This window comes from Podarcis filfolensis (assembly GCF_964270895.1).
Source record: "Podarcis filfolensis genome assembly, chromosome: 9".
Classification (NCBI taxonomy): Eukaryota; Metazoa; Chordata; class Lepidosauria; order Squamata; family Lacertidae; genus Podarcis; species Podarcis filfolensis.
The window spans coordinates 21,815,471-21,837,123 of NC_139610.1; the positions used below are offsets into that span (position 1 = coordinate 21,815,471).

Consider the following 21,653-nt stretch of genomic DNA (forward strand, 5'->3'; position numbering starts at 1 on the left):
CTCCTTCCGTACCAGTCTTGATGTGCAATTTCATCAGTGAAAAGTGGTATCAAGAGTACCTGGCAGAATTAATTTTAAAATGGTGGATTGTAACTCATCTGCACTATACTCAGGGGCGTATGGCAGGGGGTCTGCCCCGGGCACCACTCTGCAGGGGGGGTGTGACAAGATGGCCCGCGGCCCCCCCCAGCTGTAGAACGGCTGAGGGCGCGCACACAGCTAGTATGGACTGCTGATCTCGCGTGCCGTCTGTACGGGCATCCGTACGGGCTGCCTCTCACATGGCGACTGTACAGGCTGCCATGCGTGCGCAGTCCATATGGGATGCCACGCGTGCGCAGTCCATACGGATGTCATGCATGCACCGCCGGGCGGTTCGCTCCGCCCCTTGGCATCCCACCCCAGGTGCCGGAGAGGGTTCCTCCGCCACTTTCTAAACAGTATCTTACCACTTTAAACAGCCATGGCTCCCACCAAGGAATCCTGGGAACTGTAGTTTGTCAAGGATGCTGAGAGCTGTTAGGGGATCCCCTATTCCAGTCACAGAATTACAATTCCCAGAGTGTTTTTCTAATCAATCCTTCTTCCCAGGAACTCTGGGAATTGTAGCTTTTTGAGGGAAATAGGAGTCTCCCAGCAATTCTAAGCACCTTTAACAAACTACAGTTCCCATGATTCTTAGAGGGAAGCCATGGCTGCGTAAAGTGGTATGATACTGCTTAAAACCTTTTAGTACAGATGTGGTCTTGATCTCCCTGTCCCTGTCACACAACCTGAATAATGATGGAACCTGTAGCAAGGAGGGAAAACAAAGCATGCACATATGATTCCTCCCTTTTTCTGAGCACAGCCATGTTTCTGGCAATTTACTACTGGAGACATCAGTGTTTGTTTATTGCATTTATCAATCAGCCTTCCTACAAATGGAGCCCAGGGCAATATATAACAAAAGATAAAATATCAAAATACATCAGTAGATAAAATGAATGAATGAAATGAATCTAACTTAGTGAGTTAGAGGTCATAATCCTGGGATTTTGGGGGATGTGACAGGTTTTGTGGAGTAGCCCGCAGCTCAGAACCATAATCTCCCCTGCTTTGTTGGACTCAGCTGCTAAAGCAGGTTGGGCCCCTTTAATAGACGAGGTTGCTCCCATGGAAGGCAGAGTTAGACCTGTACCAACTATTTAAGGCTCAGTCTGCCGTTGACCTCTCCCAAAACAACATTCAAGCTCTACTCTTCTTGAGTTGCTAAGCTGATCACTGCCTGGAGCTGTCCAGGGTGCCAAGCCTCACCTCAGACCTTTATCTCATCTTGCTGTTTGTCCAAACCTGAAGTTTCACCTTGGGTCAGAAACTGTACTGCCGAGGCCATTGCTTGAGACAGATCCCTGCTTGAGCAGTCGGGTATTAGAGCATATACAGAGTTCCTTGCAGAAGAAAGGTTCTGAGAGAAACCATATTGGGGCTCGTAACTGGATGTTTCCAAGAAGACAACACTGAAAATGAAGTTTCACATATTTGTGGGAAACTAAGACATTTACGTGTTTGTGTATGTGTGTGTTTGTGTATTGCCCAAGAGATGTATGTATTCGACATACATAGGCATGTGGAAGTATCACATGTATGCAACACTCCCAAGAGTTATTTTCCCCAGTATCACTCAGAAGTAAAGAGGGCAACACAAAGCAAGAATTAGTTATGAGTTAAAATTATACAAGCATGCACTCCAACTCAAAGGCTTCCTATTTTTATCCTGACTCTGTATGAAGGGTTTTCCCATGTACTTTTAATGAAACATTGTGACATGACACATTTCTTCCCCTGTGATGTGCTGTTTGGCCTGCCAACTTCCATGACAGAAAAGATTAGCGAGAATGCTGTGGAATTTATTTATTTTTAACTTTGCCTGAACATTCTTGCTGGTTTATAATTGGAAGGGGGGAAAAAACCCTTTCTTCTAAGAGTTGAAACTCAGGAAGTATGTGCAATTGAACAATGATAATACTTCCTCCATAAGCAGGACCTGAGCACAATAGGAAGCTATCTTATTCTGAGACAGACCATTGGGTCCCTCTTGCTCAGCATTGTCTACACCAGGTTTCCCAAACCTGGGTCTCCAGCTGTTTTTGGACTACATCATCCTTAGCTAGCAGGACAAGTGGTCAAGGATGATGGGAACTGTAGTCCAAAAATAGCTGGAGACTCAAGTCTGGGAGAAATCCTGGTCTACACTAACTGGCAAAAGTTCTTCAGGGTTTCAGGCAAAAGTCTGTCTCAGCCCTATCTGGAGATGTCATGGACTCAACCTAGGACCTTCTGTGTGAAAACCAGGTGCTAGTGCCAATGAGCTACAGTCCTTCTAGATAGCAATGGCAGTATCCTGCTCATGTTTCTTTGCAACTGGAAACCAGAAGCATAACACTTCCACTATTGACATCAGGACACAGACTTCAAGACTAAAAGTAGCCTTCTTTTCCACATGTGTTAGCTCACCACAGGCAGGAAGTCACATACATGACTTTGATCAACAGCCCTGAAAAACTATGCTTAGTGTCTTGAGATGGTTGTATGAGGGTCTTCATCCTAAGCAGTTGTTACAGTTCTTGAATTTTTGTTGTTCTTTGAAGCTTTGCCTTCCAAACCCCGCAAAGAAGTTCCTGTGAGTCATTCCCCACAATATGTAATATTGCTGAGACCACTTCAGGTTTTCAGGATTTATCTAAAATAACATATATTTGTTATTGAAAAGTTGGCTTCCTTGACATTTGCCTTTTAATGAGGGTGAAAGAGGAGATCGCAAAATATGGTTTGAAGCTCAACATCAAAAAAACGAAGATCATGGCCACTGGGCCCATCACCTCCTGGCAAATAGAAGGGGAAGAAATGGAGGCAGTGAGAGATTTTACTTTCTTGGGCTCCATGATCACTGCAGATGGTGACAGCAGTCATGAAATTAAAAGACGCCTGCTCCTTGGGAGAAAGGCGATGGCAAACCTAGACAGCATCTTAAAAAGCAGAGACATCACCTTGCCAACAAAGGTCCGTATAGTTAAAGCCATGGTTTTCCCAGTAGTGATGTATGGAAGTGAGAGCTGGACCATAAAGAAGGCTGATCGCCGAAGAATTGATGCTTTTGAATTATGGTGCTGGAGGAGACTCTTGAGAGTCCCATGGACTGCAAGAAGATCAAACGCATCCATTCTTAAGGAAATTAGCCCTGAGTGCTCACTGGAAGGACAGATCGTGAAGCTGAGGCTCCAATACTTTGGCCACCTCATGAGAAGAGAAGACTCCCTGGAAAAGACCCTGATGTTGGGAAAGATGGAGGGCACAAGGAGAAGGGGACGACAGAGGACGAGATGGTTGGACAGTGTTCTCAAAGCTACAAACATGAGTCTGACCAAACTGCGGGAGACAGTGGAAGACAGAAGTGTCTGGCGTGCTCTGGTCCATGGGGTCACGAAGAGTTGGACACGACTAAACGACTAAACAACAACAACATTCCTTTGGATAATAGAAGACATGGCAGAGACTGTCATGCTTTAAGAAATATGGTTTCTTCACCTATTTAAACCTTCAGTCTGCACGGAGGGAGTCCAGATCTTACAGCATGGCCTACAGCATTGCAGACAACCTTTTCTCCTTCCCTGCCAAGATGGATCTCAACCTTACTTCCTCCTCCTTTTGCCCAGAAGCCCCTGCTTCAACACTCCCCTTTTCCTGTCCCCTCAAACATAGTTACCCCAGCAACCTTTGTGACATCTGACTCCCCAGGCCAAAGGATCCTTCTGTGGCTCATCAAGACCTTTTTGTAATGCTAACAGGCCTGCTGTTAACAGGCCTGTTCTTGAAGTAACTACGGTAACATGAGTTTGACCAAACTGCAGGAGGCAGTGGAAGACAGGAATGCCTGATGTAGTCGGACACGACTAAACAACAACATCAACAACAAACAGGCCTGCTCTTCCCCCAGCCAGCCAGGCTGGTTGGCATAAGCCAGTCCAGGAATTCCTTTGCAGCTTGCATTCTCCCTTCATACTACAAATAACCAAAATCCTAGCATTCATTAATTTCTATAACCCTACTATTAACAATGGGTTGCCATACATCCTGAATACAGTGGTAACTTGGGTTACATATGCTTTAGGTTACATACGCTTCAGGTTACAGACTCCGCTATCCCAGAAATTATACCTCGGGTTAAGAACTTTGCTTCAGGATGAGAATAGAAATCGCACGGCGGCGGCGCGGCGGCAGTCGGAGGCCCCATTAGCTAAAGTGGTGCTTCAGGTTAAGAACAGTTTCAGGTTGAGAATGGACCTCTGGAACAAATTAAGTATGTAACCAGAGGTATCACTGTACAGAATTTGGCAGCAGCGTCTGAGTGGAAATCGGTAAATGTCTGGAAAAATTTGGCAGCCCATGTTGGCAGTGCCGTTTCATTAAAACAGTTCAAAAACAGTAACAACTTTTGGCAAAACTAAAAAAAGCTCAAAAACTTTGCCAAAAAAACTTTTCTGTCCCGATTTTCACTGTTTGAAACATGGCAACCCTAAACAACATGTTTTTTTAATGTAGCATTTCAATCTGCTTACATCTGGTGCCTGAAGATATCAAACAATGGTGCCAGGTAAGCCTCCCCAGGGAAAGCATTCTACAAATGGGGAGCTACCACTGAAAAGGCCTGTTTTTGTGTTGCCACTCACTGGGATTCCTGGGGATGAGGCACATGAAGAAAGGCTTGATTGCAGGGTCTGCTTCAATTCATATGGGGAGAAGCAGTCCCCGAGGTACTGGGGTCAAGAGATGCCTAAGTCTTTATTGGTCAAAAATAGAACTCTGAATTGGGCTAGAAAACTAACTGGTAGTCAATTAACTTCTTTAATACCAGTGTGGCATAGTGGTTAGAGTTTCGGACTAGGACTTGGAAGCCTGGGCTTCAAATCACGCAGTCATGAAGCTCACTGGGTGACCCTGGACCAGTCACTGCCTCTAATGGGCAGGGTATAAATATTTATTATTATTATTATTATCATTATTATTATCATTATCATTATCATCATCAGCGACCTGTTGTGGGAATTAAATGAGGAGGGCAAGAACAATGTACACCACCTTGAGCTCCTTGCAGAAATGCAATAAGAAAGTAGATAAATACTGAGAAATATCTCTCACTCTCTAGCACTTTGCCAATCATATTTAAAGTTGGGAAGGCTCTTTTTCTTTTTTACCCCATCCTTTCTTCTAGAGCACAGGGTGGCAATCAATCATTAAAACAATAATCTAAAATACGTCAGAAATAAATATTATTCCAGTATAATAAAATACTGCAGAATACGACTACAGAGTAATTTGCTAAAGGGCCACGTACACCTAGCACAAACAATTAAGAATCAATTATTGCCATAAAATTCCCATTTGCTCTGGAATCTTGTTGAATGCAACAATATTATTAATGTAGCCAAACATAATGACAGTTTTCTGTCACAGAGATAGGAACAGTTTTCCATTTTGGTGTCAACTGGTTTCCTTCATTTCACTTTATTTTTCTTTTAACCATGGTGAAAACAGCAATGAATAATTCTGAAAGTGCATGTTAAATGTTAAACTAAACACCGTGTAGCAGAGTTAAAGGTTGCATGTTTTGAGAAAAACTGACCTACGTGAAATGAGAAAAAACCAAAACACCTTACCTCAGGATCAATGTATCATGTGCCACTTTTAGATAGACCCAACTAGGGGAAAAGTTTTTGTACTCAAGTCAAGTGCACCATGACGAAGAAACATCAAAGTAACGTGATCTACAAAGTCACATTTCTTGGAAGCTGCTGAGCTTGAGCCTGGAAACAGATCCAATAAAGCAAGCATATCAGTCATTTGACTTAGGCTGGTCGCTACCTTTCAGCCACATTCGGCTGTTGTGGACAAAATGTGTGTGTGTGAGGAAACCATCTATGATGCCTTGAAGAAAGGGCAGGATAAACATATAAATAAATCTTAGATCCACCTTATGGCCTTCATCTTAAAGAATGCCTACACTAAAAATCTATGGTTAGTATTCAACTAAGTTTTACTCAGCAAAGGCCTACTGACGTTAATGAACATGACTAAGTTAGGGCCATTAATTTCAATGGATCTACTTTGATTAAAACTTAATTGACTACTGCTCCATATTAATTTTGCATTGGTGGAACTGCCATAGCTTCCCAAGAAGTATCTTGAAAAAGTTCAGTTTGGAATTTTGTCAGAAATCCTTAGACCTCCTCATAGAACCAATCCCCAGGGCTCCCTCAAAGGACAGATCAAGTCTCAGTTGTGTAATTATCTATCCATTATTTATTAAAATAGTTCAAGTTTGCCTTTCAGTCAAAGAAGAATCCCAGACTGTCACTAAATTTTTGAGTGGGAGTCAATTCCATATTGGCATATTAAGGCTGCACAATTAAAGCTGATTTGTAACTCTTTAAAGCTGATTTGTAACTGCTTCCCCCAAAACTCCTTCCAATAAGGAAAGTGATGTGAAAATGCACTGGAAAGTGTGGGACAATGCTTGCTAGATACATCTGTGTTTATTCAGAAGTGAGTCCTGCTGTGTTCAGTGGGGCTCATTATTCCTTACTAAATGTGTTTAGGACCGCAGCCTCAGTCTGCAACAACAACAAAATCAATTTTCATTAAATGCTAGAGAGAGTTTAAAAGGTCACCTAAAAGTAGTGAGGATGTGGGCCTGCTTAACCGAAAAGCGAAGAGAGTTCTAAAGCTGAAACTTCACAACTAAGATGCTGCTGCTCAGTATTGTCACTTATTTATTTTGATCGACTGACTGACTGTATTTCTAGACCACTCTTCATCCCTTAGGATCCAAGGGTCTCTTTCATAGAATTACAGAACTGGAATGCAGGAATCTTTTGCATTCTAGGGCTTGAACCCGCAACCCTGAGATTAAGAGTCTCATGCTGTACTGACTGAGCCACTAACTAGCAAACAACAAGCAGATTTTTAAAAAGACATAAACATTAGAACCAATTTAAATCCAAAGTATTACAGGTTGACAGTGGCACATTATCTGTGGGCACACTGAGCAGGGTTTCTAAAGAAGATCTGAATTGCTGGGCAGGCAAATATGAGAGGTCTCAAGTACCATGGGTTCCAGATGTTTAGGTCTTAAAATATGGGTTAGGAAACCTGTGGCCTTCCACAGATGCTGTTGGTTTCCAGCTACCACCAGCTCCCCTCAACATAGCCAATGGTACATGATTATAGGAGTTAGTCCAACAACATCTGGGAAGCCGCAATTTCTGGTAGCAGAGCAGTCAGGATGAATGCTTTGTACCTAGACAAGTGTCCTGCACTTATCCTCTTGCACACTTCCCCTGCAGAGCTCTGGCATGTTGCCTTTTAGTCCTCTGGAACACTTGGCAGCTCTGAGGGATATTGAAGAAAAAAAAGAAAAAAGCCAGGCCAGTAGTCATGTTGAACTGAAAGCCAGTTAACTCCTTTTACTATTAAACAAGTGTCATGCGTTCAGCGTTGTCACGTTGCAATTTGCGCAACAATTGTTCAGCAGTTATAAGGTTTGGAAATAATTAAAAGGGCAACTTTTCATTAGCTTGCTTTTTATGAAGTCAAATGTTTTCCAGGAGAATCAGGGTGAAATACTAAAGGATTAAATTGTTGTTGTTAATATTTATTCACTGCCAGCAGTGTGACTTAAAGTTCCATATGCAAGCTTCCTGTCTCCAAGGAGTTTACCATTACAATCTAAGGACAACAACAGGAAAGCAGCAGAGGGAGGAGAGGGAGACAAGAGTGTAAATATAATTCATAATATAGAAAAATCTCATTTGGAGCACTATTGAACAATTTATTAAAAGTTAGTAATTCTGGGGAATGTCTTAAAACATTAAGTAGTCTCAGACACCTTTTTGAACTGTTGATTGACTCTGCAGATTAAAGTTATGTTTTATGCAAGAGTGAAAGCAAATTCAGCTCCATGTGCTTATAGTTTGGTTACACTTGTAGATTAGGATTTAAAGGGATAAACCATAAACAAAATGGAATCTTTGGGTTTTGAGGGGGGATTAGCTACAGTATGTAGTTTCATACTAATACCACCAAAGTATAAGTTCTAGTGTTAGAATAAACCACTTTGTGGTTGCAAGAAATCCTTGCTTCATAGGCAGAAACTGCTATGTCAACTATCCTATGTAGCTGCAGTTCTTAGAATTGCCATGGCTTTTTATAAAAATTGTAGCTGGATTAATTGTGCTTCCATTTAAATCAAAGGGGATTCTGTTGAAAAGTTTTTTATTTTAAGTAATTGAAAAACATAAAGAAAATGTGTTGAACTGCGGAACTATGAAAACTGAAAATGTCAGATTATCAACCAGCTATATTGATAGTCATGTTCGCATCGGTTATGGTTAACTGTAGTGAAAACGCAAATGAAAGAACACCATTTCCAATGACAGAGGAAATGTTTTCTGCATTGTTTTCGTGCCTTTAGATTACCCTACCCCCTGCAGAAAACTCCCTGACTAGTTCATTACATAAAAACGTGAGATACTGAGACATATTGAAACTGCTGCATGTAGCGAACTTTAATACATACACACCATTCTTTTCCCTTTGTACACTTCAGACACCTGCAGTTGCGCTTTGAGAGATCTGAAATAACACATAGACAGCAATCTTAGGAATTTACTTGTAACGACTATCAGTAACACAGAAGAGGAGGTGGTTTTCACAGGGGCAGCTTGTTAACATGCAGGCAAGAGAAAAGCTGCCCCTTTTGCATCTGGTCACTCTAAAAGCGGCAGGATTCTTAACTTTTGCTCCAGCCTGGGTTATGGGGGGCAGTAAAAATCAATAAAAATCAATAAAAACCTGAGGTTCTGCCCTCCCTCCAAACAAAAATCCTGGTTAAGCTTATGGCCTGGGTTTTGGTGCCATGTTTTCACCACTTAACAGGTGAAGCTCTTCCTTCCAGAGAGAGATTTAAGATGTAGTCGCTAAACATAAAATGGAAGACTGGTACAAAGAGGTGTGGGATATAGCTACTGATTATAAACTGACATGCTATTAAGATGGGGAATATGCGGGAGAAGTGATTTTAAGGAAACATGGAAAGTATTTGTAGAATACTTTAAAAAAATTATTTAGTTTTTCAGATTTTGAAATTGACAATTGTCAAACGACCAAATGTATTTGCAGGCTTTTTACATTTGGTTTTACCGAAAGGGGTAAAACCATCGCAAAAAAGGCGTTGGAGTTTTTGGCAGGTTGGATAGTTACGATGGAAGGATTTCGTGGAGGGGGTTGAGGTGTGCATTATTTATTTATTTATCATTATTACTTTGTCAAAATAATAATAATAATAATAATAATAATAATAATAATAATAATAATAATAATAATAGATACAGCCGCTCGCGTTTCTGAAGAAGAAACAGGCCACAATGAGTTGTGGGAAAACGTTTCACCAAACGGAGGCCTTTCCTTCGCGGCCTTCCGAGAACCACGAGGGCAGCACCTGACGGGAGGCGCTTGTGCTTTGGCTGGAGATGGGGGCCAACGGGAACCCGGCAGCCTCTAGGGCCTGGTGGCCTCCCTCCAGCCGGGAAGCCTCGGGCTCCTGTGCGCCTCGGAAGCCGAAACGAGCGGCATGGCAGCCGCTGCAGGAGGCGGAGCCAAGCGCTGACCTGGCGGCATCGGAAACAGAGGCACCTTCTCTGGGAACCGCTTTCCAGCCATCCCTTCCCCCCTCCCAGTTTTCCTCTGTGTTGAGGTAACGGCGCTTAAGTCTTCATAGGGCCCCGTGACCCCCTCGGCTGTTGCGAGGCGTGTTGTGTGAGAGAGAAACCCCAGGGATCCTGTCGCCATGGAGCACATCCGAATGCCCAAGGTGAGTACCGGGAAGAGAGAGATGGATGCTCGCCTTTTGCATCCTTGAAAGCGCCCTTTATTTCTCCCTTGGGTGGGCGAGGCTGTGGTGCATTTACACACACACACACACACACACACACCTCCCACAAATAAAAAAAAAATGATTTATTTTTTAAAAACTATTTCACCATTTCCTGGCTTTTCATAATTTTTAATGCCATGGCTGTTTAAAGCAGACCTTGTATTAGGCTCAGAATATTCACCAGACTGTCTAGAATATAACTGCTTTTTTTAACTCGTCCATAATGCAGCAACCATCCCTGAAAGCAGGGGGGAATGTGTCTTCCCCCTTCAACCCCCCTCCCTTTTCAGTCTGCTTTTTCACTTTTTTGAAATTAAATTGGAGGCCTCTGCCTGGCCGTGTCTGCTGACGGGTCGGGTCGTGGTGGTGGTAGAAGAGACCCTACCGTATTGATCTTCTCCAGGCAGGTGAAAAATAGGATTGCAGCACACACAAAAAGGGCTCAGAATATGATGTAGTTTCTCTACAGGAATGAAATCAAGGTAGCGTTGAATCGTAGGAGAATGCTGAAGTTAAATGAATTCCTTTTGGCTGAATGGATGTGGAATGATCTATGGCGCTGAAGGGTTGTTTTGCAAATGCTGATGGTATATTATTAGCCATCGACTCAAAATAATGGCTTCTTGTTCTTTGGTCTTACATCACTAGGCCTCTGACTCCCAGACAGGAAATGGGATATTTGATCCTGCTTAAAAAAACCCGAAACACTGAATCTGTATTTTTACTTCTTTTTGTATCTTAAACAAAAAAGGTTTCATTTATCGCATTTATTCCAATACTTCTGAGAAAAAAGAATTATGTGCCTATAGCTAGTCAACACAGTCTTGAGAGCACTCAGAAAATGGAGGATTTTGTTCTTTTTTCAAAGTGATTATGAATGGGAAACAGCATTGATATAGTCATTTTAGACAGGGTTGTGTGTGCTGGCAGGTGTGGGCTGGTTGGGCAAGCACACAATTTTCTGTTTTCTGTTTATTTTGTCAAGCAAAGTGCCTCGACTTTCATTTAAGAAATAAAGTTTCTAGCTCCTGAGGTTTGTTTAGAAAAGCTTGGCAATAGTCCCACTCATGTCATCTTCCGCTTTATTCTTCCTTTCTTGCCAAAAATTCCAGTGACTACTATGAATCCAGGAACACCCTCAGGCTATGTAACTGCTCCTTCAGAGCGAGGACCTAATTCCTGGACCTGAGAGTCACTAACCCACAAGGCCTTTATCGTGCCAGGATTCAATTTCAGTTTATTAATCCTCATCCAGCCGCCACTGCATGGAAACACCACTCCAGGTGCACCACACCTGCCCCGGTTGTTACAGAGAAATAGAGTTAGGTGTCATCCACATATTTGTGAAACATTGCTGCAATGCATCCAAGGCCCCATTCCTTATTTTTTGAATCACGTCACTTACTTCTTTTACTGGTTGGTTGGCTGACAGGCATGATTTCTGAAGCATTTTCCCTCTGGTACCCAAGGAAGCAGTGCTGCAACAGGATGCTTGCAACAGGGACAAGAAGTCTAAAACACATTTTGCCCAGATATCTGTGTTGCCGGTGGCAACCATGAAAGACTACCTACCTGGATCAGGACCATTGTGGACCAAAGGGTTAATGCTCCCACACCATGCTATAGATCAAATCTAGATCAGGTTTCCCCACAGTTGTTATTTACTCTGTGTTTGTGTGTGTGCGTGTGAGTGAGTGAGTGAGTGAGTGAGCGAGAGAGATAAATAATAATGCCTCAGCCTCCTTTTCTACTGCTTCATGTTGTTGATGTTGTAGATCAGCTCTCCAAAAAACATAGGACATTGGAAAATAGGGAGTAGTCCTATACGGAATGGGTCCATTAAGCACGATATTGTCTTTTATGACTAGCAGCAGTTCTCCAAAGTTTAATAAAGAGGTCCTTCTCAGCCCTATCTAGAGATGCTGAGACTTGAACCCGCGACCCTCTGCATTCAAAGCATGTGTTCTATCACTGAGCTACAGCCTTTCCCTGGTCCAGCAACTTTACTTGTAAGAAACAAGTATTGATTGTAAATGATTACGAGCCATTAGTGTGGTTTAGAAAGAACATCCTCTGGGAAGCTGCTAAAAACTGAAATATCTAATGAGTGAAATAATCTTCCGTTAACAGGCTTCACCATAAATGGCAGCAAAAGGGGATGGGGGACGAAACCAGATCCCCACCTGATTTGAAAATGCTTTGTGCTAACTTAAAGGGCGGGGAACCAATGGTGCTAAAGATCAGATTGATACCAAAGATATGAAGAAGACATTGCACTTAGATCACAATTATTTTTTTCAGGCACATAACGTGTGTGGTTCCTTCCATTTATATCATTGTAGCTATATATTGGCAGCAGAGCAATTTAAGTTAATTTCCACTGAACATGCCAAATAAGTCCCTAGCGTCTGTGTTGTAATAATAGCACCAGGCATTCATTTGATGTTGTATCTGTTTGTTTAATGCAGCATTTTGGGTGGTCCAAGTTGTCCTCAAGTTCTAGTTTTTCCATGTTACTGAGTCCTTTTTCTGTTTTGTTGAAAGTATTTAGGTTATTTCTGGGGGAAACGACATTTGTATCACAAATATTCAGGCCTTTGATGTTCTTTTTTCTTTTCTTTTCTTTTCTTTTCTTTTCGTCTCCCACTTGAATGGGCTGAGATTAGCTCAACCTGTGGGTCTTCATGGGCTACTTAGTGCAATATGAATTTGGGACTGACTCTAAAGTTCCCTTCAAAGCTCATCAGGCTACTATGAGGCATGTAACATGTAGACCTGACATGGGCATGTTTATGAGCATAACTTTGCTGGGAACAATATTGCATGAAGAATGTTAGATCTTGGATTTATGTACACAGTAAAGCATCCTGTGAGAGATGCTTCACACATTACATTTTTTGTAGACACGCTTTACAATATGTTGCTCAAGCACCAACATTCATTCATTGGCTTCTGTAGCACACCCTTCATCAATTAATGATCCCAGGGCAGGATTGAACAACCCCCCCCCCCCACTAAAAATGTAATAATAAAATTTACATGCAGCTCATAAAACAGCAGATAACAATATATAATAGCACAATATGGCACACATACAACAGGCTGATTTATGACTCTCCACATGAGGTCAACTCCCTATAAAACGCTAATATCTATTTAACTAGTGCCTAAAAGTGAATGGTGTAGCACCATTCATTTATTAAAGGGGAATGCCAGAAGTGAGATGCCATAACAGAGAAAGCCCTATTTAATATCACCACACAGTGAGTTTCCTTTAACACCAGGGCCAATGAGAAGGGCCAGTTAGTACATGGGCAGTATAGGAAGATTTCGGATTACTGAGCTGCTCTGAATTCTGACAGCTTCATTCTGCACTAATTGCAGCTGCCTTCAAGGGTAGCCTCACGTACCATGCATTATAGCTGTCAAGGGTCAGGAAGGTTTGTAGTTGCTACTTCAGTTTTTAAAAATAAAATAAAATAAACTTTGTCCTCTGACTATCAAACCAACAAGTTATTCTTCACTATATTGTTGATTCATGTTGGGAAACTGAATCAATATGCTCTTCTGTTGTGCCAGTTCCAGGCTGGTTTTGTGATGTGAAAATACAGTAAACTAATCCATGGCTATATTAAAATGTTGATATAATTCTGGTGTCAGTTTCCTTGTGTAAAAGTTAGACATGACACAAATATTTTATTTTCTTTCCAAAGGGATGTCCGAGTGTCATGTCTTGACAAGTTCATTAATCGGTATAACATTCTCATGTATTTATTTTAAAATAAACAGCTCGCTACTTATGTCTCTCTGTGTGTGAGCATTGTTGCATCCTTGCACAAGGACTGTAGCTCAGTGGTACAGTACATGCTTTGCATTATAAAGGTCCCAGGATGAATCCCTGACATTTAGGTAGGGTTGCTGGGAATTTCACTGAAACTCTGGAGATGTGCTGGCAGTGTGTTTGTGGATGAAACTAGGATCCCATACATTTAAAGAAGGGATAGCCCAGTTGGTAGAGCATGAAACTCTTACTCTCAGGGTTGTGGGTTTGAGCCCAATGTTGGGCAAAAAAAGTTCCTGCATCGTAGGGGATTGGACTAGATTAGTGTTTTTCAACCACTGTTCCGTGGCACACTAGTGTGCCGCGAGATGTTGCCTGGTGTGCCGTGGGAAAAATTGAAAAATTCGAAAGATTTAAAAATAAAGTATTTTATAATTTTTCATATTTCTGTTTACTTACTATTTCATAATAAAGTAATTATAAAATACTTTCTTTGTGTTTATTTGATTCCTATTCAAGAGAATTACTTTACATATAGTCAATATAGGCACAGAGTTAAATTTTTTAACATTTTCTAATGGTGGTGTGCCTCGTGATTTTTTTCATGAAACAAGTGTGCCTTTGCCCAAAAAAGGTTGAAAAACACTGGACTAGATGACCCTTGTGGTCCCTTTGAACTCTACAATTCTTTGATTTTGTGATTTTAGGCATTTTGCCACTTTAAATAGTAATGGCTTCCCCAAAGGATTCATGGCAAATTGTAGTTTGTTAAGGGTGTAGAACTGTGGGAATTGTAGCTCTGTGATGAGAATAGGTAAAGGGACCCCTGACCATTAGGTCCAGTCATGACTGACTCTGGGGTTGCGGCGCTCATCTCGCTTTATTGGCCGAGGGAGCCGGCGTACAGCTTCCGGGTCATGTGGCCAGCATGACTAAGCCGCTTCTGGTGAACCAGAGCAGCACACGGAAACGCCTTTTACCTTCCCGCTAGAGCGGTACCTATTTATCTACTTGCACTTCGTGCTTTCGAACTGCTAGGTTGGCAGGAGCAGGGACCGAGCAACAGGAGCTCACCCCGTCATGGGGATTCGAACCTCCAACCTTCTGATCAGCAAGTCCTAGGCTCTGTGGTTTAACCCACAGCGCCACCCGCGTCCCTGTGATGAGAATAGGGATATCCTAAAAGCTCTTGGGACCCTTAATGAAATACAGGTGCCAGGATTGTTTGAGGGAAGCCACGGCTCTTTAAAGTGGTCTAATACTGCTTTCAGTGTATGGTACAGATGACGTTTAATAAGCTAGAAGGATACATGGTTTGACTCGATAGGAGGCAGTTTCCTGAGTGTGTTCCTAAACTGTTTATTAAAAGCACAGGGATTTCAATCAATTGTTATCACACACTTTCCAGTGCATATCCCCGTCACTTTCCTTATTGCAAAAAGTCTGATTTAGAGGGGGGAGTTGTCAGGTGAAGCACGTTTGTTGCACAAGAGTGCTGAATCATCTTTAATTGCATAACCTGAACTTGCTGATAGGTGATGGAATCCCTCCTGAAAACAGTGACAGTGTGGAAGCAACCCCTTGTCTGCACCTCAGAGCTCAGAAACCTTTCTAAATGGCAGATTCTGGTTTCTTGTGTTTCAGTTCTAGAAGTGGAGAGAAAGATAATTTGTGGTGCGATCTGGCTGACCTTGTTTATAGAGTGCTCTTTGTCCTATTTATTAGCACTTGGGGCTAGAAGATTCTCATCATCCATCTATTCCGTCTCATAACTTCCTGCTGTTAGTCTAGTGATGCGAGCTTGAGGTCATCTAAGGAAAAAACAGCATGACTATTCCTCTTGGACACCCAAGCTATGTCCAGCTATGCTTCTCCCCACGCCCCCTCTGGCTCAGTGCTAATGTTTTTTCTTCCTTATCAGTCTCCTAGAGTAGAATTTAATCAGGAATCTGCATTGTTCTCACTTGGAGAAGACACAAGTCTAAGTCGCTAGTTTTGTGCTTGTTTTAATCAGATGTGTGAATCCTCAATTGTATAATCCTATTTTCCAAACAAGGTTGGCTGACTGTAAGCAATGTTATCCAGATTGCTGTTGTACTGCCTTGCAACCGCTATATGACTGGCAGTCTCCTGTCACAGTAACACAACAAGTTATTGCATTCTCCATGCCTTTTAAAAACTAGATCCACAATCAAGGTTCATTCAACAAGTATAAAATATACTTAGGGACGCATGATGTCTTGGAACACCCAACGCAATTTGACTGTAGCCATAAAACCTTCACAGGCATTTAACATGCATTCAGCATATCTAGAAAGAGCTTTGCAGCTAGTTTAACTTGAGGACTTGCCTATCCCTTTCCCAATACAACATCCCTTTACTTGAATGACCTCCCAACAGCCTTGTTCAGAAGGTCAGATTTCAAATTTATCCTCTGAAAGTGCCTTACATCTGTTTGCAATTTTGCATTCCCTTTAACTTCTATATTTTGCCTTCTTTCCCTTTTCTCTAAAAAGTGTTGTGTTAAATTTGGATCCACTTTATATATATCATGTAAGGGGTTGCCATAGACACCATAAATCCCTTGACTGTGTTCTGCTTAATGCCCTCTTTGCTCCTTTTAGCCTACAGCAATCAAGGTCATGGGGGGGAAATATATCATGATGGACAGACATGGCTTTTAATAAATACTTCAGGCAGTTGCGATTTGTGTGTGTAGGCGATCATTCAAGGGACTTGGCACTCATCACTATGATCTCTGATACCTCTGCAATAGGAAGGGGAACCTCTGGCCTGCGAGCCTCCCCATTGGGACCCCCAAGACATGCTGACCCGTCCTACACCTCAAATTCTGAGCACACAATCATGTGGTAACAAGATGGCTTACAAATAATGTAGAAGTTGGATCCAAGGCAAACGACACAACCCAAACATTGGCATATCATGTGGTATAAAGTCTTGCTTAAAATGAAAACAATTTAAAAATGTACAGCTTTGGTGGTATCTTACCCCATATCAAGTCCAGCTTTCAGTGAGAGTGGTTTGCCTCACATATCCTTACGAATCATTTAGTGAAAGACCTTTTCTTCCATTTTTGCCCACTTGTTTGGTGCCCTGACCCCACAGAAAGTCACCACTTCCTTGTATTGCACATTTCTAAAAACAGAAATTAAAGCCAATTGCAGTTCACAGATTATTACTCCAAAATTCCACCACATTCTTCGAAGACGGGCTTCCAGAATCTGTGAACTACCACATGTCCATATCTCTTCTTTGACAATCGGAGAGAATACTTTGAAGGTTTGATGTTTAAGTCACGTTAATCCTACAGTAAATAAATGTGACTTAAACTTCAAACCTTCAAAGTATTCTCTCTGATAGCTGCTGATACCAATTTCAGTAGGTGTTTCTGCACAGTTCCTAACCATTGAGCACCATCTATAACGAAATATTTACAGAAGTTAATTAATCAGTAAGATACATGTAAAATGTCAATGGCTTCAGGAGAGGAGGGGCAGCATTGAATACTGGGGAAAGTGGCAGCGAGATTGTTACTGTGGGAGCACTGGATTGGCTATGCTGGTGTGCCTGCCCCGCCTTTTCCCACCAAATTGTTCTGCCCTACCCAGTATGTGGAAGCAGTGGTGCTGTAGAGGCAAGGTCCATGGCACTTCCCCTAGCTGTTGGCAACTCCTGAAAAGCATTCTCTCTTGAATGTTTTGTGACTATTTTGATTCTAATGTGCTCTTGGATTAGGCACTTCCATTCTGAAAACGATTGGCTGGATTTCTTTTTTGAACTGAAAATTGTCTCCCCTTAATTTATCAAAAATGTATATTTAGTAAAAATTATGGGGATATGCAAATATATAACTGAATATTTTTTTAATTTAACACTAGACTCCTAGTTCGGGGACGCGGGTGGCGCTGTGTGTTAAACCACAGAGCCTAGGGCTTGCCAATCAGAAGGTCGGCGGTTCGAATCCCCGTGACGGGGTGAGCTCCCGTTGCTCGGTCCCTGCTCCTGCCAACCTAGCAGTTCGAAAGCACGAAGTGCAAGTAGATAAATAGGTACCACTCTGGCAGGAAGGTAAACGGCATTTCCGTGTGCTGCTGTGGCTCGCCAGAAGCGGCTTAGTCATGCTGGCCATATGACCCGGAAGCTGTACGCCGGCTCCCTCAGCCAGTAAAGCGAGATGAGTGCCACAACCCCAGAGTCGTCCGGGACTAGACCTAATGATCAGGGGTCCCTTTACCTTTAGACTCCTAGTTAGTGCAGTTTGTGTCTCCAGCTAAGTCACTATTGAATGTACATTGCAGAGCAAACTTTGTTCTTTTCAGTGCTCTTATTGGCCTAAAGTACTTTGATGATCTGGCACTAAGCTGCCTTAAGGGTGAATTTTGAGCTGACATCGCACAGTTTGTTTCTCCACTGGGAATGATGTGAGATGCACAAAAATAGTTCCCAGAGGCCAGAGCTTGCTAGAAAATCTGTGTCTTCAAAGTGGTTTAGCTTTCTGCTTTCTGCAGCCAGCTCTTGACATAGGTCACCGAAGAACTAGCCAAGACATGGGTCTCGTAAGAACTAGCCAAGAAGTCAGTGAATCATTATACTATAAAAAAACCCAAAAACTGGGTCACGTCCTGGAGTTCCACTGTTAACTCATTTGTTACCAAAGTAGATTCTCAGTAGAGAAAAGGGCAAGGATGAGCTGTCATAAAGTCACGAGAATTTAGCTCAAATGAAACCACAGAGCATACAGAAACATTCCATAGATCTATTTGGTTAGCTTGGCAGAAGTTAATTTTAGCTTTTTCAAATCCCCACCTACCTTGAGCTCTGAATAGGCTCTTAAAAACATGATAATCCTTTAGGTGTCTTTGTAGCTAGGTTATGAATAATTGTTAAATTTCTTATCTGCTTTTTCTCATGTGATATGGTTGAGGTGGAATTTGTGTGTAAGTATTTTACCCCTTTTCTGTTTCAGAAATCCTGATATGTGTATGGGGCAAATATGACTTTAACTCATCTTTAGTATACTTATTTAAAAAGGAAAACAAAAGAAAAGTTCATTAGAAAATATGGGTGTATCTGCTGTAAGGCGCTGCACAGAATTATGTCACATCCAGTCAGAGGCAAGCAGAACCAAGGCTCTACCAATCAGATTGCATCTTGCCATTTTTACAAAAGTTGTTATTGATAGTTTTATTGAGATTTTCACAAATTTTATTTTGCAAAGTACAAAAGGTTGCAGCCACTCATTCCTGTTAGTCAAAAATTAAGTATGACCAGTGCTTTTTTTCTGGGGGTACACAGGGGTACGCATACCCCTAAACATTTTGTGAATCTAAGTTTGGCCTCATTGAGAGGCAGTATTTCAATATGAGTAGGAAAATGAGTGTACCCCTAAACATTTTTTTAAAGAAAAAAGCACGGAGTATGACTAAATGATTATGAACAATGGGTGGTATTTTACTTGGAGTAAACCCCCTGGAAATCATGAACATGACTAAATTAGGTACATTAATTTCAGTGGATCTACTTTGAGTAAAACATAGTAGAATGCCATTCATTGTATACAGACATGTAATTTTATCACCCAATTTTCGCTTGTAATTATATTACTTATATTTGTTTGAAAGCTACTGACTTTACTTTATGTTTTTTCTAGTTTGTGTCTTTGACCCTGTATTCATAAATAAATCTTGCCACAGTTGGTTTTATATATAGTTTGATACATTTTATGTCAGTTTGTTTTTAATGTTGTATGGTATTTTTAATTTGCATATTGTTTAATGTAAACGACATAAGCAAATAACAAATACATAAACAAAAAGTAAATTTGGGATGTAAAATTAATATTCTGTTCTATGTCTTCTAGTCTCTTTCATCTTGCAACTTTTAAACAGTGGAAAAAGATTGGCATGTTTAACATAAATGGTTTCTTTCAACATAAAACCAGTTTCATAGAATTTTATGAATGTTTTATTTTTTAATTTTATTGGAAGTACTGCTTGGTTATGCTCTCTCTCTCTTTTAGGTGGAAAATGTCCGTTTGATTGATGGAATATCTTCCAAAAGGGCTGCATTAGGGACACTGTATCTAACAGCCACTCATGTGATCTTTGTAGAAAATGAGTCAGACACCCGTAAAGAGACGTGGGTATGGCAATTTCTATATTACTGCTCTGTGAATCCTATGAAAGTAATTTCTACAACTCTGGTTTTATTTTTATATCTGCAAAATTCCCTACAAACGTATGCCGAACAAATGAAAAGGGAGTGGATATATCTGTAAATGCATCCCGTAAAGTTCACTAATTTGTCCTCTCCATTGATTTTTAAAAGTCTGTGCAATGTACACAGACTTTTAAGTAAAGACTGGATTATATGTATGCATAGAACATAATGGGTATACATAAGGAACCGCCAGACCATTGAGTTTGACGCAATGGCAGCAAATATACCAGAGAAAGCTCAAAATCTAGGAACATGGGAATCTGCCTTACACTGAGTCCATCTAGTTCGGTATTGTCTACACCAGGGGTAGCTAACGTTATGCCCACTTAGATGTTGCTGAACCATGACTCCCATCATCCCTGACCATTCGCCTGGGTCTTGTGGAAGTTATAGTCCAGCAGCATTTGGGGGCACCATGTTGGCTGCCTCTACTCTACAGACTGACAGCAACTGTGCAGGGTTTCAGACGGGACTTTTCCAGCCCTGCCTGTAGATGTCATGGATTTGGAACCATTTGCATGTAATGCAGATGTTCTACATTTAAGCCATAGCCCTTCTGTTTGAGCAGTGGTCAACAGGGAGCTTCAGACTGGAAATGGAACGCACTGTGTAAGTTTCAGCTCTTTGTTATGGGGAGATCGCCACAACGCTGATGTAGAGCTCATCCGTACTGGTTCAAGACTCTGTCTTTCTTCTGCTTTGCAACAGCATATTGTCCAATGTCTTGCTCCCTCTTTCACATTGGAACATTGCATGCATTAATGCACATGGTCGAAGTGGGCTGGGTTGTATTCTTTTAAAGTTGCATGTGTTTTGTTGCTGTTTGATTATTTATTTATTTAAAACATTTGCACCCCACTTTTCCTTGGCAGAGTTCAGTTCAAGGTGTCTTAACACACACACACACACACACACACACCCCCAGTAAAAAAAGTTGTTTCTCCCTTTCAGGTTCTTCACAGTCAAATCTCGTCTATCGAAAAGCAGGCTACAGCGGCAACTGGTTGTCCTTTGCTGATTCGCTGCAAGAATTTTCAGAACATCCAGTTCATCATGCCTCAAGAAAGAGATTGCCATGATGTTTACATATCTTTAATCCGTCTGGCACGCCCAGGTATGGAATGGAAGTTCAGAAGGATGCAATCTGGAAATTAGCCTGAACAAATGCTCTCTCTTATTTATCTTGTGGTGGACTGCTGTCATGCAGTTTGTAAAAAAAAAGAAAGAAAAAAAACACCCTGATGCTGAGGAGGCTGTTATGATTCTCTTTCACCCAGTGTACAAACAATGCAATATCTGTTAGCTGTCTTTCAAAAAAGCTCTGTGCCATCTGATAGCACAGTTGTAGAAAAGGCATCTCCTTTCAGCATTTGATGATCATTTCATTCATCTCTCTTCTCTGTAGCCATTCATGGTCATGCTCATCTCTGGTTTTGCCCATAACTCTCTGGCCATTATTTCACTATTTCTCTTTCTCTTTGCAGGGAAGGTTCCATGGGACAGGGACCCTTCATTTTATTATTTTTAGTTTTTTCCTACTTAGCTCCATTAATCTTTTAATATCAATCAGCACATTTACACGGTTGATTTTGAACTTTATTTCTCATCCTCTTGCTCTGTAAACCTGCAGACTGGGCCTGAATTTAGTTGTATCACAGCACT

General features: G+C 41.5%; 1 protein-coding gene across 2 annotated transcripts in view; it reads left to right on the plus strand.

Annotated features, from left to right (window-relative positions):
• The first annotated feature begins 9,568 nt into the window (after positions 1 to 9,568).
• The window catches only part of MTMR7 (myotubularin related protein 7), a 38,831-nt gene continuing 26,746 nt past the window's right edge, over positions 9,569 to 21,653 (plus strand). Inside the window, exons 1-3 of one of the 2 annotated variants that reach the window (XM_083630424.1) lie at positions 9,569 to 9,907; positions 19,792 to 19,914; positions 20,943 to 21,105. In XM_083630424.1, coding sequence (XP_083486550.1) covers positions 9,884 to 9,907; positions 19,792 to 19,914; positions 20,943 to 21,105 — 310 coding nt within the window. In that variant the 5' untranslated portion in view covers positions 9,569 to 9,883. Of the gene's footprint in view, positions 9,908 to 10,335; positions 10,453 to 19,791; positions 19,915 to 20,942; positions 21,106 to 21,653 lie in introns of those variants that run through there. The other variant, XM_083630425.1, reaches the window with a different exon arrangement.